This window comes from Papaver somniferum, chromosome 3, assembly GCF_003573695.1.
Source record: "Papaver somniferum cultivar HN1 chromosome 3, ASM357369v1, whole genome shotgun sequence".
Lineage (NCBI taxonomy): Eukaryota > Viridiplantae > Streptophyta > Magnoliopsida > Ranunculales > Papaveraceae > Papaver > Papaver somniferum.
The window spans coordinates 187272759-187298372 of record NC_039360.1 but is presented as its reverse complement, the minus strand read 5'-3'; the positions used below and the strand labels follow the sequence as shown (position 1 = coordinate 187298372).

General features: G+C 37.3%; 1 protein-coding gene across 1 annotated transcript in view; it reads right to left on the bottom strand.

The window, feature by feature from the left end:
* LOC113360432 (uncharacterized mitochondrial protein AtMg00810-like) overlaps window positions 1-23308 on the bottom strand; it is a 33664-nt gene extending 10356 nt beyond the window's left edge. Inside the window, exon 1 of the mRNA XM_026603940.1 lies at window positions 22897-23308. Coding sequence (XP_026459725.1) covers window positions 22897-23308 — 412 coding nt within the window. The remainder of the gene's footprint in view (window positions 1-22896) is intronic.
* Between the last annotated feature and the right edge of the window lie 2306 nt (window positions 23309-25614).

The following is a 25614-nucleotide window of genomic DNA, read 5'->3' as shown; positions in this document are numbered from 1 at the left end:
GCTATGTGTAATCACAATAATGGCTATTCCAAACTCTAGTAATCCTTCTCAAAAACAAGAATAAATTCTCATAAGAAGTTTCCTAGGCATCATGACAAACTCGTAATGCACATATAAGATGATTTGTCCTTAGAGGGTAGAATCATCTTTTTCGCCATGATTTACACCAAGAATAGCTACCAAAGGCGTATAAAAATATTTTCACAAAGAAGAACATACAAAGTCACGAACAACCATGCACCACAGTTCACAAAGGATGATTGTGAACATTCAAGAATTCCATAACAATGCGTACTAATTTCCATTCTTGAACTTCCATTTTTGTGATTCACCAAAAACATTCTAGTAAAAGCTACAAATTAGCTTAGAAGAGTATTACTCCAAGAATCCAAGTTCCCAAGTCCAAGAGAAGTGGAACAAGTGCGACGAAATGGAGCAAAACACTCAAAAACAAGAGACAGGACAAATACCAATCTTAACTCATCCAAAATCAATAATTCTCATCTCCATTTTGAAGAGAATTCAAAGAGGAAGAGAATTCAAAAAGAATGAGTTTATTCCGAGTTCGGACGAATAAGTTACGACCAAGACAAGTTTACTGAATATCGACGTCAAGTATGCAGACGGGTTTGCAGACGAATTTTCATGAGAAAAAAAAGTTTGCAGACTGGGTTTGCGAACTTAAACCCCTGGATTTTGATTTTAAATGATGGTATGCATCCCTGAAATGTGTACCATGAAGTCCAAACATCCCGAACAACTATTTTCAAACCTAAACATATAAGAACCTTAAACACGGATCAAGTTAGGTAGAAATGAACGATAAGCAAGGTACATGGATCATAATAAGTACTTAAGCAAGTAAAAACACAAACATTTCTCAAGTTTATAGACATAACTTTTTATAAGAATTCAATCGAATTCTACAGCCTTACTGAACACAATCTGTGTGCCCCAGTTCTCGTGCTTCTTTTACCGTAACAGGGAATTCCTTGGTGAGGGTGCACTTTCAACACAAACAAGTTGTGTTGAGATGAAAATTGTCTTGCTCACCATGGCACCAAGAGAGAGTTTCTTTCCAGCAACTCTTACATCTTGTAGTGTTGAGAAACACCCAAGGAACTGTTTTTATAAGTCTATCAAAGAAGTTCAAGAGAACCCAAAAGGATTTTTGTTTCTGATTTCTTGTTTTCCAACTTATAAAAAACAGTTTCTGCAGATAGTTTTTAGTACAGCGAGGGGAAACTCTTTTGATAAACAGAGACATCCTTGCTTCTTCATAAAAGAAGGCAATACTACTATCTTGATATGAAGTATCAGGAATTGAGCAACGAATCAATTGATGCTTTGAGGTGATACACTCAGATGACTGAGATTTAAACTCCTCTTGTAATTCGTTTAGTTTGTTACAACTAATTGGATTACGCAGAGGAGGAGCATTGCTTTCACTGATTAGTAAATCAATATCAACCTCAACATAAATATTATTCATCATAACTTGATTTAGCCTGTTGATAGACGCATTTATGTGTCTATTTTGATCTCTTTTATGTATTTTATTAGTACCCATTTGTTCTCATTATGGTGTTTTTTATGTTTGTTTAGGTGTTTTTGGAGAAAATACCCTTGTATGGAAAGAGTTGATCAAAAAGTGATGATTTACACCCCGGAGAAATGTCCTGGAGGCGCCCCAGAAATGTACCGGAAACGTCCCAGAAATGTCCCGGAGGAAACCAGAAAAATTACTATTTCAACCCAAGAATTACTATTTCAGCCCAAATTGCTAAAGGGACACCCGTACAGGATTAGGGGGAGGACATTTTGTTCTCAAAAAAATTCAAATTTTGAGAAATGGCGGGAAACCAAGAACATGTTCTGGCAGATTTTTGTTTCAATTTTTGAACGATCTACAAAGAGATTCAATGGCTGAAACTTGGTGGGATTGTTCCTGGGACATGTATAAATCTATTGGTTGCGCTCTGGTCGATCGAATTTGGCTAGGATTATCTAGGGAAGTCACGGGCAGAAAACAGAGTTGCACGTGCAGGAAAGGGATAATCGTGAGTTCTGGGAGGATCAATGTGTGTTCTGATGATGTGTGAGGGTTCGAGCAACATCTTGGGTGATGACTAGATGATTTGTAACGTACTGGGTGATATCTAACGCGTGAAGAATCTAATTCAGGAAACTTTTGCTCAAGAAAATAAAATAAAATATTCCGAGTTATGAAGATTTATACGAGTTAATGAGAGGGATTAAAGGCTTATGGAGGGTATAAAAGGACCCCTTGGGTCGAGTAGAAGGCTGTCGAGAGTTGGGAGGAGAGAAGGAACGCTGCAGAATCGAGAACCATGATTTCTCTCTGCTGCTGCTGCTGCCATTGATGAAGATGAAGAACACGAAGAACGGACTCGCAGAAGCAGTCGTTTATCAACAGTGTCTAAGACGCACACTCGTGGGTCGTAGTTCTTCGTACAACAGCAGTTATCATTTATCGTTCTTCTTGTAACAGCTGAACAGCGCCTTTGCAACAGTTATTTCTGTTGCGATTTTTCTGTTCAATTGTTTTACACCTTTTCATCATTTGTAAACCACTTTTTGAGCAATAAATAATTATTTTGAGAGCATTTTTACTATGATGAGCTAAAACCCAACACTGGGACGACGGAGGAGGCCAAACTTCATACTTGGGGTAATTTCATTAATTCTTTTTAAGACTTTTGCATAAATTTAAAATTGAAATATGATTTGAATTAATTGGTTGTTATTTAATTTGATGATGTATGCTTGGCTTAGGTGTTTTGATACATCATGCTTAGGACTTACAATCAATGTTTTGAAAATCTACTTTGGAAAAATAAGAGTCCATATAATTTATGTTTTGAGTGATTTTTGTTGAGAATAAATCATTGAGCCCTATGTTATGAAAATTGGCCGAATCATTAGTCCCAGTACCTCTCGCCCATTGTGACAAATATTGTGTACATATTTTTATTTTTAAATCTTTACAAGTCCGAGCAACGAACTTTTACTACCACTTTCAAAACTACAACAAAATGGCGCCGCCGACGCGGTCTTGTATATAGATTGATTTTTTTTTATTATTATTAGGTTTATTATTTTTTTTAGAATTGTTTGTTCCTTTTTACGTTTCTTTTTGTCTTTATTTTGCAGGTTCAAAGTGAAAACTAAGGACTTGGAGAGGAAAAAGCTTAAAGCGAAAAGCGAAAAGAGAAGAAAAAAAAGGACAATTTTAGGATTTAATTTTTAATTTTAATTTTTTTTAGAGTGTGTGAGGAAAACTGTAATTTTTTTATTTATTTATTTTGGACTTTGGACTTTAAACAATTGGACTTTATTTTTTTAACCCTACGGAAGGGTATTATTAAAAAAATATATATATATTATATAAACTGTGTGCAGGGCAGGACGACGATTACTATATCGTCTCGGCCGCTCGGGTTCGCACACGGCATAGGAGTCGTGGCCCGAGTCGACGACAACGGTTCATCGCCCGTCTGGTACGGGAGGTAAGTCCAATCGAAACACCCGCGAATCTCCTTCAAGCGGGTTACTGTCTGCCTTAAGGTGATAATTGTTTGAGGACGAACCGGACTGTCTTTATTTTCCTAGTAAAGGGCAAGGCCTGGCCTAAACAAGATAAGGGTTCGGATTTCATCACCGTTCCCTTCTTGCCCGCCTTAGGAAAACGAAACCTAACGCGAACCCAAGCTTAAAATTTGGAATAGAACAAGACCGATAGGGTAACGAGATTAATAGGAAACTTGTTCGAAAAATATTGGTTTCTCTTTAAGCACACTCCAAAGTTCATGATGGTTTCTGTGAGTTGAATGCGTGACTGCGCCGCCTTGTGATAGCGGTGAGGCCTTGGGTATCAAAGCTCCACTGAGCTTTCCTCGCCTCAATTCAACTTACTTTGACTCGGATTGATTCCAGAGGGGTTTGCTCAAATTGCAACGAATTCCCTTTCGAAAGATAGAAGCTGGTTTAGAAACAATCTAAGTGGAGCCATCATGCTTTTTGTTTGCTAGAAATCTTTAGGTTTGTTTTGGTGGAGTCGAGTCGGCCTTGTTTGTGGTTGTGTAGAATTCCCTTGCAATTAAGAATGTCGAGCTGGTATGATAGAAGCCAATACAATAAATATCGACCTGAATTTGAATATGGACATCATCCTTTTTATGACCATGTTGGGAATAGTGGTTGGGAACGCCATCCTTTGGAAGGATATGGGTCATACCCTGGTGAGCCCAATTACTATCCACACATGCATCAGTCTTACGAGCAAGAAGATTATAGTACTAGTTCTTCGTCTCTAGAGGAGACAATCAAACTATTGAAAACTAGTCCCTATTATGATCCTTCTGAACCTGTTCTTCCTCTAGAAGAGTCTCTCAAACAATTAACTGAGAATACAAATAGGTTTGTGTTAGAAATGAATAAACAAAATGCACCCATGAGTGAACCTTTTATATACAATACCATAAGGAAGCCATGTGAGTCGATTCAAAAGCTTTTATTAGAGGCCCAGAACAGAACTGCTCAAGATAGTCTTAATTTACAATATAGTGTTTCCAATAGTACCCTTGAAAATGAGGATAGTTGTTTGCCTAATTTAGAGGACGAGGTTAGAATTGGTAACACTACTTGTTTTGATAAGGTTCAATATTTTTCATGTTATTATAGTGATGATTATGATGAGGATAGTATTGATGAAGAACATGAAATATGTAGGCATAGTGATCAGGAATTTGTTACTCCGATTAAGCTTTATAATGATAGTGTTGTTTCTAATAAAAATCCAAATAATTTTAATAGTTATTCACCTATTCAAAAGGACGAGGATTTAACTAGGGATACCAGCGTTTTAGACGATGTAGTTCATGATCCTTTAGCCTGCAGTATGTTGGATAATCCATTATTTGATGTGCCTGTTAGTGAATCGGAGGAGGTAACTATGATTAAAACCTTAGTTTATGAGCCTTTCGCTGATAATCCTTTATATGATTGTGATGATGGTTTAGAGGAAAGAGTTTACCCTGAGAATACTGTTTTAGAATCTAGCGATTTAGAAACACTAGTCTTAGAAGATGATAAACTCGTAGAAATGAGCGAGGATGAACCCAACTTAGAAGAATCTATTGACCATTTCCAGGAATCTGATGACCTAGAAATTAGGGAAGTTGTGACTAATCTTTCTAGAGACACAGAAAACTCTAAGTTTGGGGGTGATTATCATTCTCCGTATGTTTTAACTCTTAGTAAGTACCCTCCTGTAGGACTTGACATTTTTGCCTCAACCATCTTACAAGATTATCTTCATACACGTTTTCCGAACCTAATGATGTCCAGAAAGAAGCTCAGTTGTTAGAAACCCATCCTCTGGTTGATGTGGTTAACCCAGGCTATGATACCAAGATTGACTTTGTTTTCCCACCAAAAACTTTTCAACCAATTATGGGAACTTTTGATTTTAAGATGTGTCGGTTATTAAGTTTTGAGACTAAACCTAATCACTTTAGGATATTAGGGTCGACACATTTTCTTCAGGAAGACCACCTCTTTCATTGTGATCAGCTGTGTGAGTCAAATATGATTGACTTAGAGGATCCCCAGTTATTCAGGTTGTTGTCATGTGCTTATAAGTTCTTAGTTGAGTTTTTCCAGACTCTAATACCTGAACCGGATCTTAGCTTTGAGGAAATCCAATCGATGAAAACCTGTTATCTAGACCCAGTTATAGAACCTGAACCTGAGCCACAACTAGATGTAGTTGTCTTAAACAAGGGTATGTTCGGCATCTTTTTGGTATGTTGCAGTTTCCTCTTCTTGTGGGTAATACTTTTTGATCCAGATGACCCACAGTTATTCCGACTACTTCTAAATGATTCTATGAGGTGACTAATTCCTTCCGATGTCTGGCTGAAGACTTTAAACTTAGCACTTCTTGGGAGGTAACCCAATCTCATGCAACCCGGTAATATCCTTCCTTCACTCTTTTGCTTCAAATAGTAACTGTCTCTCCTGGTTCATGCTTTTAATTTCATCTTTAGAACATTGAGGACAATGTTAATTTTAAGTTTGGGGGTATGGGAGAAACTTTTTAGTTGCAATAAATAAACTCCAGAGCCTAGAAATTTACGCCTATTAAGGATAGCACTAACCAATCTAAGTGGATGGAAACATTTTTGTTTTAGGAGTTGAGGAACCAATCTGACTAGATGGAAACATCTATAGAGTCTATTCATAAAAGCACAGAGCTCAGGTGTTAGAAATAACATGATTTTTTCGCCATATCTTGTCGAGTCCTTTTCACTTTCTATTTTTAGTTTTCTTTTGTTTCAAGTGATTTGGTGGGGCACACGATTCAAGTTGTTACCTTTGCTAGGGTGAAATAGAGTGACTGAGTTACCTTTTCCAAAAAAAAAAAAAAAAAAAAATATAATAATACCGGATCAGTTAGACCAATCGGAATAAGTATTAACACTTGGATAGAATATGCGTGTGTTCTCCTGTTTCCGTCGCCTAAGCAAGCGTAGAATGCAGGACCCGTGGGAACTATCGTGTAATCTGCTGACAAGAAGCATGCGCTTGGATCAAAAGATCTATTCATGCCGTTAAGTTAAAAAAAAAAATGGTTATTGTTATGTGTAGTCAACTGCTGGTTCCCTTGTATTTGCCAGTTTGTTGATCTAGATTTAAGTTATTGACCACTGGTTCCCTTGTATATGCCAGTGTGTTAATATTAGTCAGACCGGTATCTCAGTCATTTAGGTTAGGTTCATCTTGGCAGAGGCCTTCAGACAGATATGGGAAACACCGTTCGCTTTTCAACCATCTACATTTTTCTTTTTCTATCTTCTTAATCTTTTCATGTGATTAGTCTGACTCCGAGTATGATGTCCATCGTGAAACTATCTTAGTAGAGCTCTGTCACTTATATGAATTTTAGTATGCTTGAGTGCAAACTCGTATACAACAATTGGAATTTCGCATCAGGGTTCTTCCTCTTAGAGTCAATAATTGTATGCCAACCAAGGAGGTTCTTTAGTGCTTACCAAGGTTCTGCGTAGATAGCTAGGGTCTGGAGTATTGGTTTTTTGTGGGTACACCTCTGATAAACCCACCCGAGATTAACTCGGTCTCTTTTCAAGAATAAATTTTGCTCGAGGACTAGCAAATAATAAGTTTGGGGGTATTTGATAGACGCATTTATGTGTCTATTTTGATCTCTTTTATGTATTTTATTAGTACCCATTTGTTCTCATTATGGTGTTTTTTATGTTTGTTTAGGTGTTTTTGGAGAAAATACCCTTGTATGGAAAGAGTTGCTCAAAAAGTGATGATTTACACCCCGGAGAAATGTTCTGGAGGCGCCCCAGAAATGTACCGGAAACGTCCCAGAAATGTCCCGGAGGAAACCAGAAAAATTACTATTTCAACCCAAGAATTACTATTTCAGCCCAAATTGCTAAAGGGACACCCGTACAGGATTAGGGGGAGGACATTTTGTTCTCAAAAAAATTCAAATTTTGAGAAATGGCGGGAAACCAAGAACAGGTTCTGGCAGATTTTTGTTTCAATTTTTGAACGATCTACAAAGAGATTCAATGGCTGAAACTTGGTGGGATTGTTCCTGGGACATGTATAAATCTATTGGTTGCGCTCTGGTCGATCGAATTTGGCTAGGATTAGTTAGGGAAGTCACGGGCATAAAACAAAGCTGCACGTGCAGGAAAGGGATAATTGTGAGTTCTGGGAGGATCAATGTGTGTTCTGATGATGTGTGAGGGTTCGAGCAACATCTTGGGTGATGACTAGATGATTTGGAACGTACTGGGTGATATCTAACGCGTGAAGAATCTAATTCAGGAAACTTTTGCTCAAGAAAATAAAATAAAATATTCCGAGTTATGAAGATTTATACGAGTTAATGAGAGGGATTAAAGGCTTATGGAGGGTATAAAAGGACCCCTTGGGTCGAGTAGAAGGCTGTCGAGAGTTGGGAGGAGAGAAGGAACGTTGCAGAATCGAGAACCATGATTTCTCTCTGCTGCTGCTGCTGCCATTGATGAAGATGAAGAACACGAAGAACGGACTCGCAGAAGCAGTCGTTTATCAACAGTGTCTAAGACGCACACTCGTGGGTCGTAGTTCGTCGTACAACAGCAGTTATCATTTATCGTTCTTCTTGTAACAGCTGAACAGCGCCTTTGCAACAGTTATTTCTGTTGCGATTTTTCTGTTCAATTGTTTTACACCTTTTCATCATTTGTAAACCACTTTTTGAGCAATAAATAATTATTTTGAGAGCATTTTTACTATGATGAGCTAAAACCAAACACTGGGACGACGGAGGAGGCCAAACTTCATACTTGGGGTAATTTCATTAATTCTTTTTAAGACTTTTGCATTAATTTAAAATTGAAATATGATTTGAATTAATTGGTTGTTATTTAATTTGATGATGTATGCTTGGCTTAGGTGTTTTGATACATCATGCTTAGGACTTACAATCAATGTTTTGAAAATCTACTTTGGCAAAATAAGAGTCCATATAATTTATGTTTTGAGCGATTTTTGTTGAGAATAAATCATTGAGCCCTATGTTATGAAAATTGGCCGAATCATTAGTCCCAGTACCTCTCGCCCATTGTGACAAATATTGTTAACATATTTTTATTTTTAAATCTTTACCAGTCCGAGCAACGAACTTTTACTACCACTTTCAAAACTACAACAAAATGAAATTGGCGGAATCCTAGTCCCAATACCTCTCGCCCATTGTGACAAATATTGTGTATATATTTTTATTTTTAAATCTTTACGATTCCGAGCAACGAACTTTTACTACCACTTTCAAATCTATAACACCTGTCAAGAGATTCTTGCTCTTTCTGGAGGTATAACTCAACATAAAGATATAAGCTCTCAAGCTTCTTTTCAAACCCTGAAACAGTTCAAGGGATTTTAGACCTGGTGGAGGTTTAAATAGAATTTCTTCTACAGATTTAATTAAATCATTCATGAAGAGAATTCTGAAATCCCTGGATTTGGTGGTGCATTTATTGAGATAGCACTACTGTCCATTGAGTCAGATCGCTTACAAACACAGACTTATAAGGTCTTTAATGTGTTTTCCTGCTCTGATACCAATTGAAACAGCGGGGGTCTAACAACACCACCCAATAATTCGATTAGCAATCTGTATGGACTAACTCCGAAATACTTTGCTAGAGAATCAACTAGACATTCAGACTCAATCTTGATTAAAGTATCTCAAGGAGTTAATATCTCTCACTTGTTTTGATTTACTCAAGCTAAAACAATAGCGAGTCTTTAATCAAACACAAGGAATAACTTGGACGGTACCAAAGACCAATGTCCAAGAAAAATCAATATCAGTCAACAACCAAAGGTTGGATTTACAATTGATGATCTTAACGCACAACCTGTATTATTTCTATTATATAAAAAATATGATGCCGGAAAAGAAATAACACAGACACCAGAAGTTTTGTTAACGAGGAAACCGCAAATGCAGAAAAACCTCGGGACCTAGTCCAGATTGAATACACAATGTTTTAAGCCACTACAGACACTAGCCTACTGCAAACTAACTTCGGACTGGACTATAGTTGAACCCCAATCAGTCTCCCACCAATTAAAGGTACAGTTGTACTCCTACGCCTCTGATCTCAGCAGGATACTGCGCACTTGATTCCCTTAGCTGATCTCACCCACAACCAAGAGTTGCTGCAACCTAAAATCGCAGACTTGATAATAAACAAATCTGTCTCACACAGAAAAGTCTATCAAAGGATAAATTTGTCTCCCACAGAAAAACCCTAGTTTTGTTCCGTCTTTTGATAAATCAAGGTGAACAAGAACCAATTGATAATCCGGTGTCATATTCCCGAAGAACATCCTAGATTAATCAATCACCTCTCTACAATCCTTCCTGAGTACACAAGTGGATTGTCGAGGAATCACAAACAGTGAGACGAAGATGTTTGTGACTTCTTTATCTTGCCTATCGGAGAACTCTCACGATCTCAAGTCAATCAATCGATTGTACTCGGAAGATAGAAGATGCAAGATCAGATCACACAACTACGATAAAGTAGTATCGGTATGGCTTCACAATCCCAATGAAGTCTTTAAATCGCTAACCTGATTTTAGAGAAAAAAAACAAAGGTTAATGGAGATCGACTCTAGCGGGTGCACTAGTAGCACACAGACGTGTGGGGATTAGTTTTGCACAATGCTAGATGTCTCCTTTATATAGCCTTCAAATCAGGGTTTTGCCTTAGTTACAAAGCAATCCTTATTCACCGTTAGATGAAAACCTTATTTAGATTCAAGCTAATATTTCTTAACCGTTAGATCGAAAAACCTAGCTTGTCACACACATTTTGGTAAACGTTTACTGGGTTCGTGAAAACCATGCCCAAACGTGTACTTGTATGTTGGTTCAACATAGTAGAAAAAAGGTCAACCATATGAGCAATTCATATTAACCTTGTTCTTCTCCACCATAATTAGTTCAATTGACTCAAATGAACTAGTTAAAGAGTTGTTCAATTGCTATGAGATCTTATGTAACTACACAAGACACAATTGAAACAAAGATGATACGATTCGATTGAATTGGATCATGAACTTTATAGCCGCGGTTTGCGTAAAGCATTCCTTAGTAATTTAAGTTTCATGTTCAGAGCACATCTTTAGATCACAACCTCTTAAGTTCACAAACAAGTTCGCGGACTTAAGTTAATCAGTTGAGTTTTCCAAACTCAGCAGAAATTATCGGAAAGATAACTTCCGCCAGTTCGCGGACTTAGCACACAAACGAGTTTTGGAAAATCCAGCAGAAATTCTCGGTCGAGAACTTCCGTCAGTTCGCGGAATGAGTCTGCGGACTGGATTCGCGGACTTGGCAAGACAATTCCACAATCCTCCCAATTTCTCTTGATTAACGAAGTTCGAAAACTTCGGTTCAAGAAATACATGGTTATGTAATCTAAACTCTTATTTCAATCATTGAGACATTCTTAGAGGACGCTATGTAGCCGTTATTCACAGACCGATTCACGTCAGAGCAATTCTCAAGGTGATTGAAACTTTTCATGACTTTCGTCACTAGGTGAAGATAAACTTGATCAAAGCGAAACGCTTTACCAACACATGATTTCGAGATATAGATAGGAGAGATATACTCGGATCGAAATATCAAATGTGTATGATCTAGTCTATATAGCATACGACTTTTGTCTCATAAGAAGTAGGAGATAGAAGAGATAGACTTTTGAGTGATAGATAAGTTTAACTCTCCACATACCTTTTTGTTGATTAAGTTCCACGATTCCTTGTATAGATATTCGTCGTTGTATGATGAATCGCCATGAAGTCCTTGAGCTCAACTACACTTTTCTATCCTAGTCCGAGACTTAGCTATGTAGGCTAGAAATCAAGACTTATAGTTTTTATCACTAACATTGACAAACATGTTTGAGATAGCAACGCATGCGAGGTTGACCGAGCTATGCTCTAACAGTCACCAATGTTCGGAAACAGCGGCAGCAAGAGTTGCGAACAGGAGAGGCTGGTCGAGCGAAAAAAAGAAATATAAGAAAGAAGAAAAGGGGTCGGTCCCCTTTTATACATGAGTAATTGGAGAATCCTAGTAGAAAGAGGATTCCTTTCCTAGCTCAAACGCCCAAAGGAGGAAGCTGGTCCCACTAAATCCATGGTCATACATGGTGTACCCACATGGATGATTAACACAGCCGGTCAGAGTTCCTCCAGGTAAACTTCTTCTATCTTGTCTTCTTACATTGCATATGTCACCATATAATGCGTACCCCACAATAGTGCAACCATTATGTGCTAGGCAGGGGACTTAATGTTGATGGTGGATTTTAGTTCAGGGCTAAAATTGTAAAACCAGTATTTAATGCGCTGACATCCTGCAAAGGGTAAATCCGTTTGATAAGTGATGAGCGCAGAAAACCTCTTCACTTTATTTATTCGAAGCAATTCAATAAATACACAAAATTCACCCAGAATGGTGCATGCGACAGCAATCCCAAATATTCTGTGAATTCTTTAGCATTATTAATTAATGCATGATTTGCCTAGTATTTCCTGTGTTGTTCCTAGCCGAATTCTCATTATTAGCATGACATGACGACTGAGTGTTCACTCTCAGTAGAGTAACATGAATCTCCAAGTGCCAATATTGAGATATGCACGAAATACACGTACAGGCTGCATCATTCTCTGACAAAGAGAATTTTGAATCGACGCGAAACAGCTCGATCGAATATATTTAATTTCCTTAAGAAAAATCTGGATTGTCCATATCAGTCTCAGAAACAATCACGGCCACGCAAGTTGACCGCATGATTTAACCAGCCTAGCCCAACCCTAGCAGGAGTAGGCGATCATTGTGATGACCACCGGCAGGACTGCTTATGCCCTAGACGGTCGAACACCATACTACACTCCTAACGCCCGCCAAACGCCGGTCCGAAGAAGGATGGCCGCGTTGCTTTGGGAAAGGCTCGAATGAGCAAGACTGTTCAGGGCAGTCTTAAAACCATCACGACTGTCCAACTTCTCCAGCATGGTTGGACGGATTAGATCATCCCGAGAATGATCAAGGAAGCCCTAACACATACGTTAGCGGGCCCACTTGTCCCCTACCCGATAGGTTTTTTCACTGCAAAGCCATGGAGCAATGAAACGTTTGCTCAAAACATGGCTGGCGTGTTGCTTTAAAGGGTCGTGGAAATTCCACTAGTGTCTTAAATCGATCACAACCATCCAACTTAGCCAGCGTATTTGGATGGCTTAGATCGCACCTAGGACCATCAAGAAGGTGCACATATGTTCACCGTCAGCCCAACGTGGGCCCCACACGATCGGTCTTCCCAAAGGAAAATCACAGCTCACCAAATCGTTTGGCCAAAGTCACGTGTGCCTGACTGTTTCAAAACCCTAATTAGGGTTTGCAGCAGTGCACACCTGTCGTAGTTCGATCACGTCCATCCATCTTCGTCAGCCTAAACGGAGGGTGTAGATATAGACTCAAGAAGTCCCAAGGATGTTGATATGATCACTATGGGCCCACCTGTGCGTGTAATCGGCCGTCCTAGGCAGACTATGGCCAGGCGCCTCGAAACGCGCGTCTAAAGATGACATGTCGCGCGGCCTTTAATCCTTTGCGGCAATGGCTTTCTGTCGCAAATCGATCACGGCCACTCATCTTTGTCGGTCAAATTGAGTGGCATAGATCGAACCTTCATGGGACCAAGAGGTGTAGACATGCACAGCAATGGGCCGCCTCGATGCATGACTGGTCGGTCCCACCAAAACAAGCGCCATGCTTGAATTCGATCAAGCCAAAGGGGATGGTGCGCACCTCTTTAAAACCCTAAAATCTATCAACGGCAGCAAACATGCGCCGTAAATCATCTCATCCGTCCAACTTTGACAGCTTGGACGAATGGCTTAGATTTAAAGTAAAGCGACCAATGAAGCGTCTCAATGGTCATCGTCCGCCATTCTATTACAGTGAGTGACCGACCAGATGGTGGCCTGCCCATGCGGCCTCCAAACGATCAATCGAAGATGGTTGGACATGCTACCATTTTAAGACGCTTAAATCCGCGACTTATTCAGTTAATCTTTAAAACAGAGATGCTTCATGCATATTTATTGTTTTCGATGCGTTACATGCATCGAGCATACACGATATTTCATGAATATCAATTCTTTAAATAACTTAGTTATTTAACCTGATAGCAACTTATGTTATTTCTTGTGGTGGGTCCTACGACTCGACCCACTCATTCGAGACATCAAACATGTCACAAACTGGGGGATACTTACTGGGGTAATGGTCTGGCAGTTTACAGCGTGTGGCGTGCAACGCGCCCATTACGAGAACGTGTCATGAGGCATGGACGGTTAACGATGATGAGGGAAGTGGGAAAAGGCGTGATCATGTGACAATCACCTACACGACCCCACTACTCCATCACTCAACTTCCTCCACTTCCTACGAGATGAGGATTGCGCTCAATGACTTGTATAAATAGGTCGTTCACATATTTCCAAACAACACAGAAAAACCAAGTGTTGTCACAGTATCCAGAAAACATCCAGAACTGATTGCTTTCATTATGCAAGCCATTTCATCATTCTGATACAAGTCATAAACAGCCAACACCTTCACAATTTCAACACCTTCTTCGCTTCCCTCCCTAAGATCAACCCCATCTCCTTCACTTTGTGACCGAAGAAAGTATGGAACGACCATTTATTAGTCTAGGCCAAAATTGTATAAATTGATCTCTCGAAGCAAAAGCACTCCCGTGCAGTGCATTTGTTTAGGGTTTAGATTCATTTCTCATACACACACACCCAATATTACCAAAACCAGCAGAAATAGTTTTCACCCATAAACACCAAGATACATAAACAAGTTATGAGCGGTTATACTAAACACATATTGGTAATCCAAATATTTGCAACGAATAACAATACCAATAAGCCTGGCGATTTCCCTTTCGATTCATAAAACAAGTTTATGAATTGTACTTCCTTTAAACGAATGTAAAACATTGTTTCCTAGGACGAAATCTTCACCCATACCCATACTAATCACAATAGCATTCATACGATTATGTCGATGTCTTATATACGAAGTTCAAATGAGAGGCGTTATACTTTGTATTATAATTCCTTAATACTACGTATAACTAGAGTATAATCATTCACAGCTTTGCAGTTATGTTTTCAATATGCACGACTTGAAAGATATGTTAGTAATGAAACAGTTCAAGTCAAAATATTACTAACCTCAAGAGGAAGGATGATGTCGTTGATGTAGCTCTTTACTTCTTCACATTCTTCAAGTCTTCACGTAATACTTGTAAGTCTCATATCCTAGTAACTTTCTAGCTAACATATACGAAGTTGACTCTAGTAAATAATCAAGCGACTCTTTAAATGAGTTTTGGTTCACTAAAATATGACAACCAAATTTGACATACCAACGCTTGGTGGGTCCAACCGAGCAATGCTCTTACAATTTCCCCCTTTGTCAATTTTAGTGACAAAACTCTTGCATCATATGGATAAACAAATTACAAGAATTCATTACACATACGCTTGATTCCAAGTTTCAACAACACAATAACTTGTATACATTCAATCCATAAATGCGTTGTTGACATTATAATAACAAGACTAGTACTCCCCCTAAAGGTAAGATAGGTAGATTTTCAATCCGCACATCTTTTTTATTCCCTTTGTAGTCCATATAACTACAAGTATCAATATGATATGTTATTCCCCTTAGTTTATGCTTTACTCTTTCTTTAGGTATAACGTTTATGCACCATTGTCCTTTCGTTAGTGATACCAAATCACTTGTTTAATCTATATATTTCTCCCCCTTTTTGTCACAAAATGACAAAGGTACGAGCAAATAAAGGACAACCCGAAAGGATCTTACAAATCTTAAAAGACTTGCAACCTATAAGAGTTAAGCACGAGGGTTCCACAAACCATTTTAGATACCCAATATCAAAACCGAAACTACAAAGCAATTTTGTTTTGATATGTTACCAACGAAACAATTTCCTGAAGCAATTTTCCCTAATAGTTTAGCAAATCAAAAATTGACTAAGCACCTTAGTTCCTTTGCTAAACTGATTGTACATACACAATCGCTTGTTTGATAAGACCAAAATAAAGATCAGAATTAACTTTATTTTTCTCATCATCATCTGATTATTCGAACAATAACTTAGACCTTTCACTTTTAAACAAGACAAGTACTAGGTTAGTTAACTAGCATTTCTTGTTAAGGCATTCGATTAGACTTGAATAACCGAACCTCCACTTTGATAAGTCTAACTAAGATCAGAATTAAATTAGTTTCTCTTATCTGGAATTGAAATGGACTAAACAATTCATCCCGAAAACCTTTAATGTTAAGCCATACACAATTGATACAAACCAAATAAATCAACTTGCATAATTATTTACCTCAACCGGAAGCAATTGAAACAAACATGGACATTATAGTACCGCAATTGCACCGAAATTTCGTAAGGCTAAACTATTGATACCAAACAATAAAGCAAGATAACAATAGTTTTTCTTAACCGGAAACAATTGAATCACACACATATCTATACACAAATAATGGAATAAACATCAATTGTACCGAAATTTTGATAAGCAAAAGCAAAATATATGCAATAAAATCAGGCTTTTCTTAAACAGGAAAACGATTAACTATCAAATTCGTTACCTCAAATTCCGCATCCTCCTCACCCAGAAAGATAAGCGCAAGTTCAAGTTAGAACTCTCCCCCGTTGTGTTGTCATCCTCTCGCAAGACAAAAGAACAACAACAAAAACTAACCTTTACCATAGAAAGGTTGAAACCCGGTTTTAACTAATGCGATGCAAAAGTTGAAAACCTCGAAACACATATGCTTTTATGATAAACCAAATGATTCAACATAATGTGACTTTTTTCCCATATGAGTTCAATCGGAACCCCTTATGATACTTTGATAAAGCCTACCAACATGGGCTAGAAGTTAATCGTGCTAAACCAAAAAGTCACCCAAACCATAAGGGTTCACATCATATGAGATCGAATATTAAGGTTATAAAAACCGCAATCAAACATCCCATAACACAAATGCAATACACCACAAATATTCAACAAATAATTAAGTATTTAAATTACCTCTATCTTGTAGGGAATTGAATTTCAAAACCAACTCAAAAAGAATGAGGTCATTCCGAGTTCGGACGAAGAAGTTATGGACAAAACAGTTTTACGCTCCTTCGTATGGACCAATCACTAGGATCGGTTACAAAATCACTAGTAGTCACTAGGACCGGTTACTAGGATCGGTTACAAGAGTTACTTGTGACAGATCACAATACTAAACTGTTTTTGACATAACTTTTGCATACGATGTTCGAATTCAGTGATTTTTGGCTCGTTTTAACCGTAAAAACAAGAGATACACATATATGATCAGTAGATATCAACATCATAAACTCAAAATTACCGTTTCTATCAAAAGATCAAATATAGATAGAGAAAGTATGAGTATAGAAGAAAATAAATCTCCCTAAAGATGTTAATTAGTCATATAATAACCGAGAGATCATGTGCTCAGTTTTCATGTGTTTCCTCACCTTTCAAAAGATTGAGCACCAAGGTTAGCATGCACATTCTAACACAACTAGGTTGTGTTTATTTGAGCCTTGTCTTCTTTGTCACTAGGGACTAAGACAAAATCACTCTTGACCTCTAGATTGATTTGTTTTCTCGTGTTCCATATCCTTTTCTTCTTCTTTGACTTGTGATGAAGAGTGTCATTATCACAACGTTTACTAGTACAAGAGATTTCGGACATGATGTCTTTATTTAGTCTTTCAAGAAAACTTTTATAAATATTGTCACCAACAATTAACATCTGAGAGTCATTCTTGTAACTAACTGTTGGTTCCTTCTTGGCTATGGAGGACTTTGGGACCCATTTAGTGTTGGGTTTCGCAGGAGCAGCTTTCTCCTTCATACCATTAGGATCATTGTCCTTTTGGATATTTTGCGAAACACCCTTTCTCCAATTTGGAACATCAGATCTTGTCTTTGTATTTACAAAGTCATTTTTTTCTATATTCAGGTCTTTTATGAGATGACCTTGTCGAGCGATACGCAAAATTTGAATTATCGTTATAATAATTCTTTTTCCTAAACTTAGGACAATAATAATCTGAGTTCTTTCAGGGAGCAAACTTACCCAATTCGTTTGATACAAAAGAAAGTGCATCTTCCATCTTACGAACTTTGCATCCCCATTGCAAGTGCCCTTTATTACCACAATAATAACAATGCTTAGTAACATAAGGAGTATGAGTTTTAATGTTACCTTTTTGTGGATCCACTTGAATTGGAGCTCAATGATTTTGAAAAGGCGAGGGTACCCAAATATACCTCAAGCTAAAACTTTTCCTACCTATAAGTCCTTTCTCCGAAAGTGATTGTTTAAAGACAGAGTCGAGACAATACAACTAATCGGTTCACACTTCGTGTGATTGACTATGGATACGAGATCGAGACAATACAACAACGAAGTATGTTTACTTGATACAAAGGTTCGGACTTAACCAAACACAATAGGATTGCTTATCAATTAAATAGGAATTAACGTTTGTGTAATTTACTTTAATTATCATAAAAAAATTATAATGCGGAAAATAAAAGTAAATGGCATAGCAAGATTTTGTTAACGAGGAAACCGCAAATGCAGAAAAACCCCGGGACCTTGTCCATAATTGAATACTCTCAGGATTAAGCCGCTACACAAAATTACACCAACTTCGTATAGTTGAGACGAAGCAACTAAACCTATAGTTCACCTAGTTCCGTCTGTATTCCCATGCCTCCAACTTATAAATACGTCACGTACTTGGAAAAATTCCTTTGGTTCGTATTCCAAACAGTTTAGGAACAACAAATATGTTTGGTATCAACTCTATTCAACCAAGTGATATGAGTCGGACAAAGGCTCTTCCGTTTATCTTAACATAAACTCCTTCGTCGGGTACTTAGATCTATCTTATGTTCAATTACCGAAGTAATCGTTTAAGATTAAGCCAACAACACTCTTAATCCAAAGAATTGTGTTGATGCCGATCTACTAAATTAATCAATCCAATCTACCACAAGGATAAACCGATTATTAATTGGATCCTCTTTTACCAAAACAAGTATTGTGCACACCAAAGATTATAAAACCCAAGTCAGATCTTCAATATCTTCTTTGTCTTCAAGTCTTCTTAAATCTTTAATAAAAACCTGCACACAATCATTTGAATCTCTTGTGATCAATCAACACAGAACAGAGTCTGTTAACAATGGATTATCAGACGATCGTCTTTAGAACTCACAACAGTCTAAAGATCCCTGTCGAAACTCTGAACTAGTTTGAGTGAATGTTATATCAGAAGAGAAGATTCTCAAGAATAAACAAACTAGGTGCAATCATATTTCAACCACCGTTAGTCAATCAAATCAATCGAAAACAAAAGATAAACCGCAATTATCTAGTTTCCCACCAACTGTACACGCTATAGCTTCTCAATCCCAAAGAAGACTTTAAACTGAGCGGCCGTAAAAGATTTCGCCTAATTAGGTTACTCTCCTCTCCGAATAGGCGGATACACCAGTAACAACAAAAAAGGAAGTCTGTTGTTACGAAGGATTAGTTTGCTAGAAAGGCAAACTTCAAGTATTTATAGACAAGGAAGTTTGGACACCAAGGAATTTCCATCACCTAAAATATTCTCAAGATATTCATTAAAGCACAAATTCGGTTTTCATAATTCCTGGAAATGCTTTGTCCAAAAATAATGATCGAAATCTCTCGGAAAATCTAATTAGTAAATGCACATTACTAATTCTGGAATTTCCCTACAAAATGAAATTAATAACCTTAATTAAAAGATTCTTAAGTTACTTATGTTTCGATCCTGGGATTCTCTTCCCTTAGCCGTTAAGGAATATCTTTGAACAATTAAAGAAATAAACATTCACAGCACATGTTCCAAGTATGTCGACATCCTTACTTTGTTAGTTCTCTTTCACACTTACAACCTTGAAACCGATTTGCCACACTTCCAAACAAGTTTAGAATTGGTTCATCTGACTTTCAAGAACTATGTGATTGATCAAACCAACATTCAATCACAATCATGGGTTTAACGGTTCTACCAAAACAAGTTTCGGTTCTACCTCCATGTAAGTATTGCATAGTCACGCTAGCTTTCCAAAATTCGGTTGACTAGGTACTAGGATCGGTTCCCCACATATATATGGTATCTAACTTATATGTGTTGCACATGTCCATAGTATCGGTTCCCCTTTGCCTAAAAACATGTTGCACATGTCCATAGGATCGGTTCCCCTTTGCCTAAAAACGTGTTGCACATGTCCATAGGATCGGTTCCCCTTTCTGCTATAAACCTTGTTGCACCCCATACAAGGACCGGTTCCCCTTTGTGATGTACTGCACCTCTTACTAGAATCGTTCCCCTTTCCCATATTTGGTCAGACAAAACACAAACCCGATCATACCATCTCAGGTGATTACTTAAGATCAGTTTCACTAATAAAAGTCATACCAATACATAAGTCAGGCCTTTGCGAATAGTTCTACCAAGAAAACAAACAAGTTGTGAGCGGTTATACTCAATCACACATATTGGTTGTTCATAAGATATGCAATGAATAACAAAACCAATAACACCTGGCAATTTCCTTTTCGGTTCACAAACAAGTTTATGAACTTACTTCCTTAAAACATATGTAAACATTGTTCCCTAGGATGAAATCCTCACCTCATACCCATACATAATCACAATAGCATTCAAATTATTATGGCGATGTCTTATCTACAAAGTTTAATGGTTAAGCAATAAACCTCGTATTGTATTCCTTAATACTATGTCTATCTAGAGTTCAAATATGCTTCGCAGTTATGTTTTAAATATGCACGACTTGAAAGATATGTTAGGGAATGGAACAGTTCAAGTCAAATATCACTAACCTCAAGTGGAAGGATGATTGTTATCGTTGTAGCTCCTTGCTTCTTCACATCTTCAAGACTTCGCAATAATTGTAATGTCTCATATCCTAATACTTTCAAGCTAACCTATACGAAGTTGACTCTAGTACATAATCAAGCGACTCTTAACATGAGTTTTGATTCACTAAAATATGACAACCAAACTTGACATACCAACGCTTGGTGGGTTCAACCGAGCCATGCTCTAACAATCTCCCCCTTTGTAAATTTCAATGACAAAACTCTTACATCATATGGATAAACAAATTACAAGAATTCATTACACATCTGCTTGATTCCCGATTCAACAACACAGTAAAACTGCTTACATTCAATCCTTGAAAATGTCGTTGTTGATATTATAATAACAAAGCTAATACTCCCCCTAAGGAAGATAGGTATATATTCAATCCGCACGTCTTTGTTATACCAATTCATATGACATGTTACTCCCCCTTAGTCTGTGCTTTCACTCTTTCGTTAGATAAACGTTCAAGAACCATTGTTCTTTTCCTTTGCGATACCAATCAATATAAAATAAATGCCAGTATCACCTGTTTACTCCATATATTTCTCCCCCTTTTGTCACAAAAATGACAAAGAAACGAGAAAATAAAGGACAACACGAAAATAATCTTACAAATCTCAAAGTATACTTGCAAACCTGTAGAGTTAGGCACGAGGGTTCCATACATCATGTTCTGATAACCAATATCAAAACCGAAACTACAAGTAGTTTTATTTTGATATGTTATCAAGGAAACAATTGTCCGAAACAATTTTTCCAATTTAGCTTAGCAAGCCAAAAATCAACTAACCACATTAGTCCCTTTGCTAAACCGATTGTTCAAAAACAACCGCTTAATTCGATAAGACCAAAATAAAGATAAACTCTATTTTTCTCATCAGGTTCTAATTATCCATAAACTTAGACCTTTCAATTTTAAACAAGACAAGTACTAGGTTAGTCAACTAGCATTTCTTGTTAAGGAATTCGATTAGACTTGAATAACCGAAACCTCACTTCGATAAGTCTAACTAAGATCAGAATTAACTTAGTTTCTCTTATCCGGAATCGAATTGGACTAAACAACTCATCTCGTACACTTTTTATTTCGTTAAGCCATAAATAATTCATACAAACCAAAATAAATCAACTTGCATAATTATTCACCTCAACCGGAAGCAATTGAAACAACATAGACATTAAAAGCACCGCAATTGCACCGAAATTTTGTAAGCCTAAACAATTGATACCATACAAAAGCAAGATAACAATAGTTTTTCTTAACCAGAACCAATTGAATCACACACAACATCAATTGTACCGAAATTTTGTTAGCCTAAACAATTGATACCACACAATAAAGCAAGATAACAATAGTTTTTCTTAACCGGAACCAATTGAATCACACATCCACACACACATCATGGAATAAACATCAATCGTACCGAAATTTTGTTAAGCAAAAGCAACCAATATATATAATATAAATTCAGTCTTTTCTTAAACAGGAAAACAATTAACTAACAAGATTTTTACCTCAAATTTCGCATCCACTTCTCCAATATGTTTGCATCTTCGTCCAGAGATAATTGATATCGAAATATCATCACGTTTTCATCCTTATGCCCAAAACAAAAGAATAACAACAACCCGCAACCTTTACCAGAGAAAGGTTGAAACCCGGTTTTAACAATTGCAAGCAAGAGTTGAAAACCGTCGAAACACATATGCTTTTATGCTAAACCAAAACCGATTCAACATATTGTGACTTTTTCACATATTGTTTCTACCAGAATCCCTCATGATTCTTTGATAAAGCCTACCAACATGGGCTAAAACTTAATCCTGCTAAATCAAAAAGTCACTCAAACCATAAGGGTTACACACGGTACTAATGTACCTTGATAATTCCTATGGATTTCCTTAGATTTTTGAAAGTTGCTCTATCTAAGGGTTTAGTAATAATATCAGCTAGTTGACGCTCAGATGGAACATACTCTAATTTTATAACACCATTCTCATACAATTCTCTAATAAAGTGATATCTAATATCTATGTGTTTAGTACGAGAATGTTCAACTGGATTCTCAGTCAAGGGAATATCACTTGAGTTATCACAAAGAATGTTCATAGTTGAAATATTTATTCCATAGTCGATGAGCATATGTTTCATCCATAATAGTTGGGTACAGCATGTACCAGCAGCAATGTATTCTGCTTCACAGGTTGATAAAGACTGTGAATTCGGTTTCTTGTTGTGCCAAGCAACAAGATTTTGATCAACATAGAAGCAACCACCAGAGGTGCTTTTCCGATCTTCTACACACCCTGCCCAATCAGTATCTGAATAGGAAACTAGACTGTTGTTTGTATCCATAGAGTATGAAAGGCCATAATCTACGGTACCATTAACATATCTTATGATTCGTTTTACATCTTTAAGGTGTGATTCTTTAGGGTCTGCATGAAATCTGGCACAACATCCCACACTGAAGGAAATGTTTGTCCTTGTTGCACTTAAGTACAACAAGCTTCCAATCATGGATCTATATAGTTTTTGATCAACAGATTTTTCTCCTGGATTGGATTGGAGTTTCCCGGTAGTCGGCATTGGAGTTTTCATAGGTGTTGACTTGTTTAGTTCGAATTTCTCAACAAGGTTCCTTGCATATTTTTCTTGAGAAAGAAAAATATTGTCTTTTTGTTGTTGTATTTGCAAACCAAGAAATTATGACAATTCTTCGACATTACTCATTTTGAATTCTCCACTCATAAGATTTAGGAATTCATCTGTTAGAGTTTTTGAGGTGGGTCCATATATGATATCATCTACATATATTTGTGCTATAAGAAAATTTTTACCACACCCCTTGGTGAAAAGAGTTTTATCAGCACCACCTGTAGAGAATCCTTTTTGAAGTAGAAAGGATGTCAACTTGTCATACCAAGCTCTTGGGGCTTGTTTTAGACCATACAAGGCCTTCTTAAGTTTAAAGACATGGTCTGGGAACGATGGGTCTTTAAACCCTTTTGGTTGAGCTACGAAAACTTCTTCTTTTAAATCCCCATTTAAAAATGCAGACTTAATATCCATTTGAAATAATTTTATCTTAAGATAGCAGGCATAAGCAAGTAAAAGTCTAATAGATTCTAAACGAGAAACATGAGCAAAAGTTTCATGAAAATCAGTACCTTGAATTTGAGAATATCCTTGAGCAACAAGCCTGGCTTTGTTTCTGACAATTGTTCCGAATTCGTCCGATTTGTTCTTGTAGATCCACTTGGTTCCAACAATGTTTACTCATGTCGGTTTTGGAACAAGTTCCCACACTTCTTTCCTTTTAAACTGATTGAGTTCTCATGCATATAGTTTACCCAAGATGGTTCACTGAGTGCTTCCTCAATATTTTTTGGTTCTATTAAAGATAGATAGCATGAATAGTGACAGACATTCTGAAGTTCTCTTCGAGTCATAACTCTGGCACTGGCATCTCCGATAATATCTTCAGTAGAGTGTCTTTGATGTACCCACTTGGCAGGTTTTTGGAAAATATCTTCAGTATCATTGGGTTGTTCAACAATACTTTCACTATCATCTTTATCATCAATATCACTAATTAGAGGAACCACAGTTGGTTTTTCTACAGTCTGTTTTTCTTTAATAACAGTCTCAGAGGGAGGAAGCTATGTTGTAGTGTGGTTATCTTGACTAAAGTCACTAATGTCATTGATAACAACATTAATTGATTCCATCATGACTCTGGTTCTGAGGTTGTATACCCGGAAGGCACGTCTATCAGAGGCATAGCCAAGAAAAATTCCTTCATCACTTTTTGGTTTTCTATCCTTGAGAATATAGCATTTGCTTCTGAAAACCCTTAAGTATCTCAGATTAGGTTTTCTTCCATACCATAATTCATATGGAGTATTTAGAGTTTTGGATCTTAAGTAAACTCTGTTTATTAGATAACATGCTGTAAAAACAGCTTCCCCCCATAAATTTAATGGTAGGTTTTTATTGTGAAGCATTACTCTTGCCATTTATTGAATATTTCTATTCTTTCTATCAGCTACATCATTCGATTGAGGTATAATAGGAGCAAAAAATTGTTGGGTAATCCCAAGATCATTACAGTATTCATATATTTTCGTATCCTTGAATTCTGTACCATGATCGCTTCTTATCTTCTTAAGCTTGCGACCTTGTTCATTTTGAATCATGTTCACGATAATCTTGAATTCCTCAAGAGTGTCATTCTTGTTCTTGTGAACCGAGTATAGTCATCTACCATTACTAAAGCATACTTATTACCTCCAACCGATGCTTGTTGGATTGGACCAAACGGATCCATATGAATAAGATCGAGAGGAGCACGAGTGGCTATGTCTCGAGAAGATTTGTGTGGAAATTTTCCTTGCTCACCCTTTTGGCATGCTCCACAAACACCTTCTTGTAGATGGGGAAAAACGATTTACTGGTTTTTAAGGAATTGAGGAGACGACCGTACGGAGGAGACTCCTCGAACCGAGCGAAATTTTAAACCTCACACAGATACACCGCTGCAAAGGGGGTGCTTTAGATTCGAGAGATCAATCTGTAGTATTCCGGCCTAAATCAAGACAATGACCGTTCCAGAGTAAATTTGGTCACAAGAGAGGATGTGTTGATCTGTAGGAGGGAAGCTGGGAAATGTGTGGAATCAATGGTAATCAAAGATTGTGGGTGTGTGAATTCTGAATATGATAAGCTCTGAATGATTGAAATTGCTCAATTGAGAGTAGTTGCTCAATTGATGAGTTGATGATCTCGTGTTGTCGATGAGACGTGAGATTGATGATACTGTTGATGTTGATTCAATAATGATTCGGAGATTATTTATATTGCTGGAATTATAGACACCATGATTCCATGAAGTG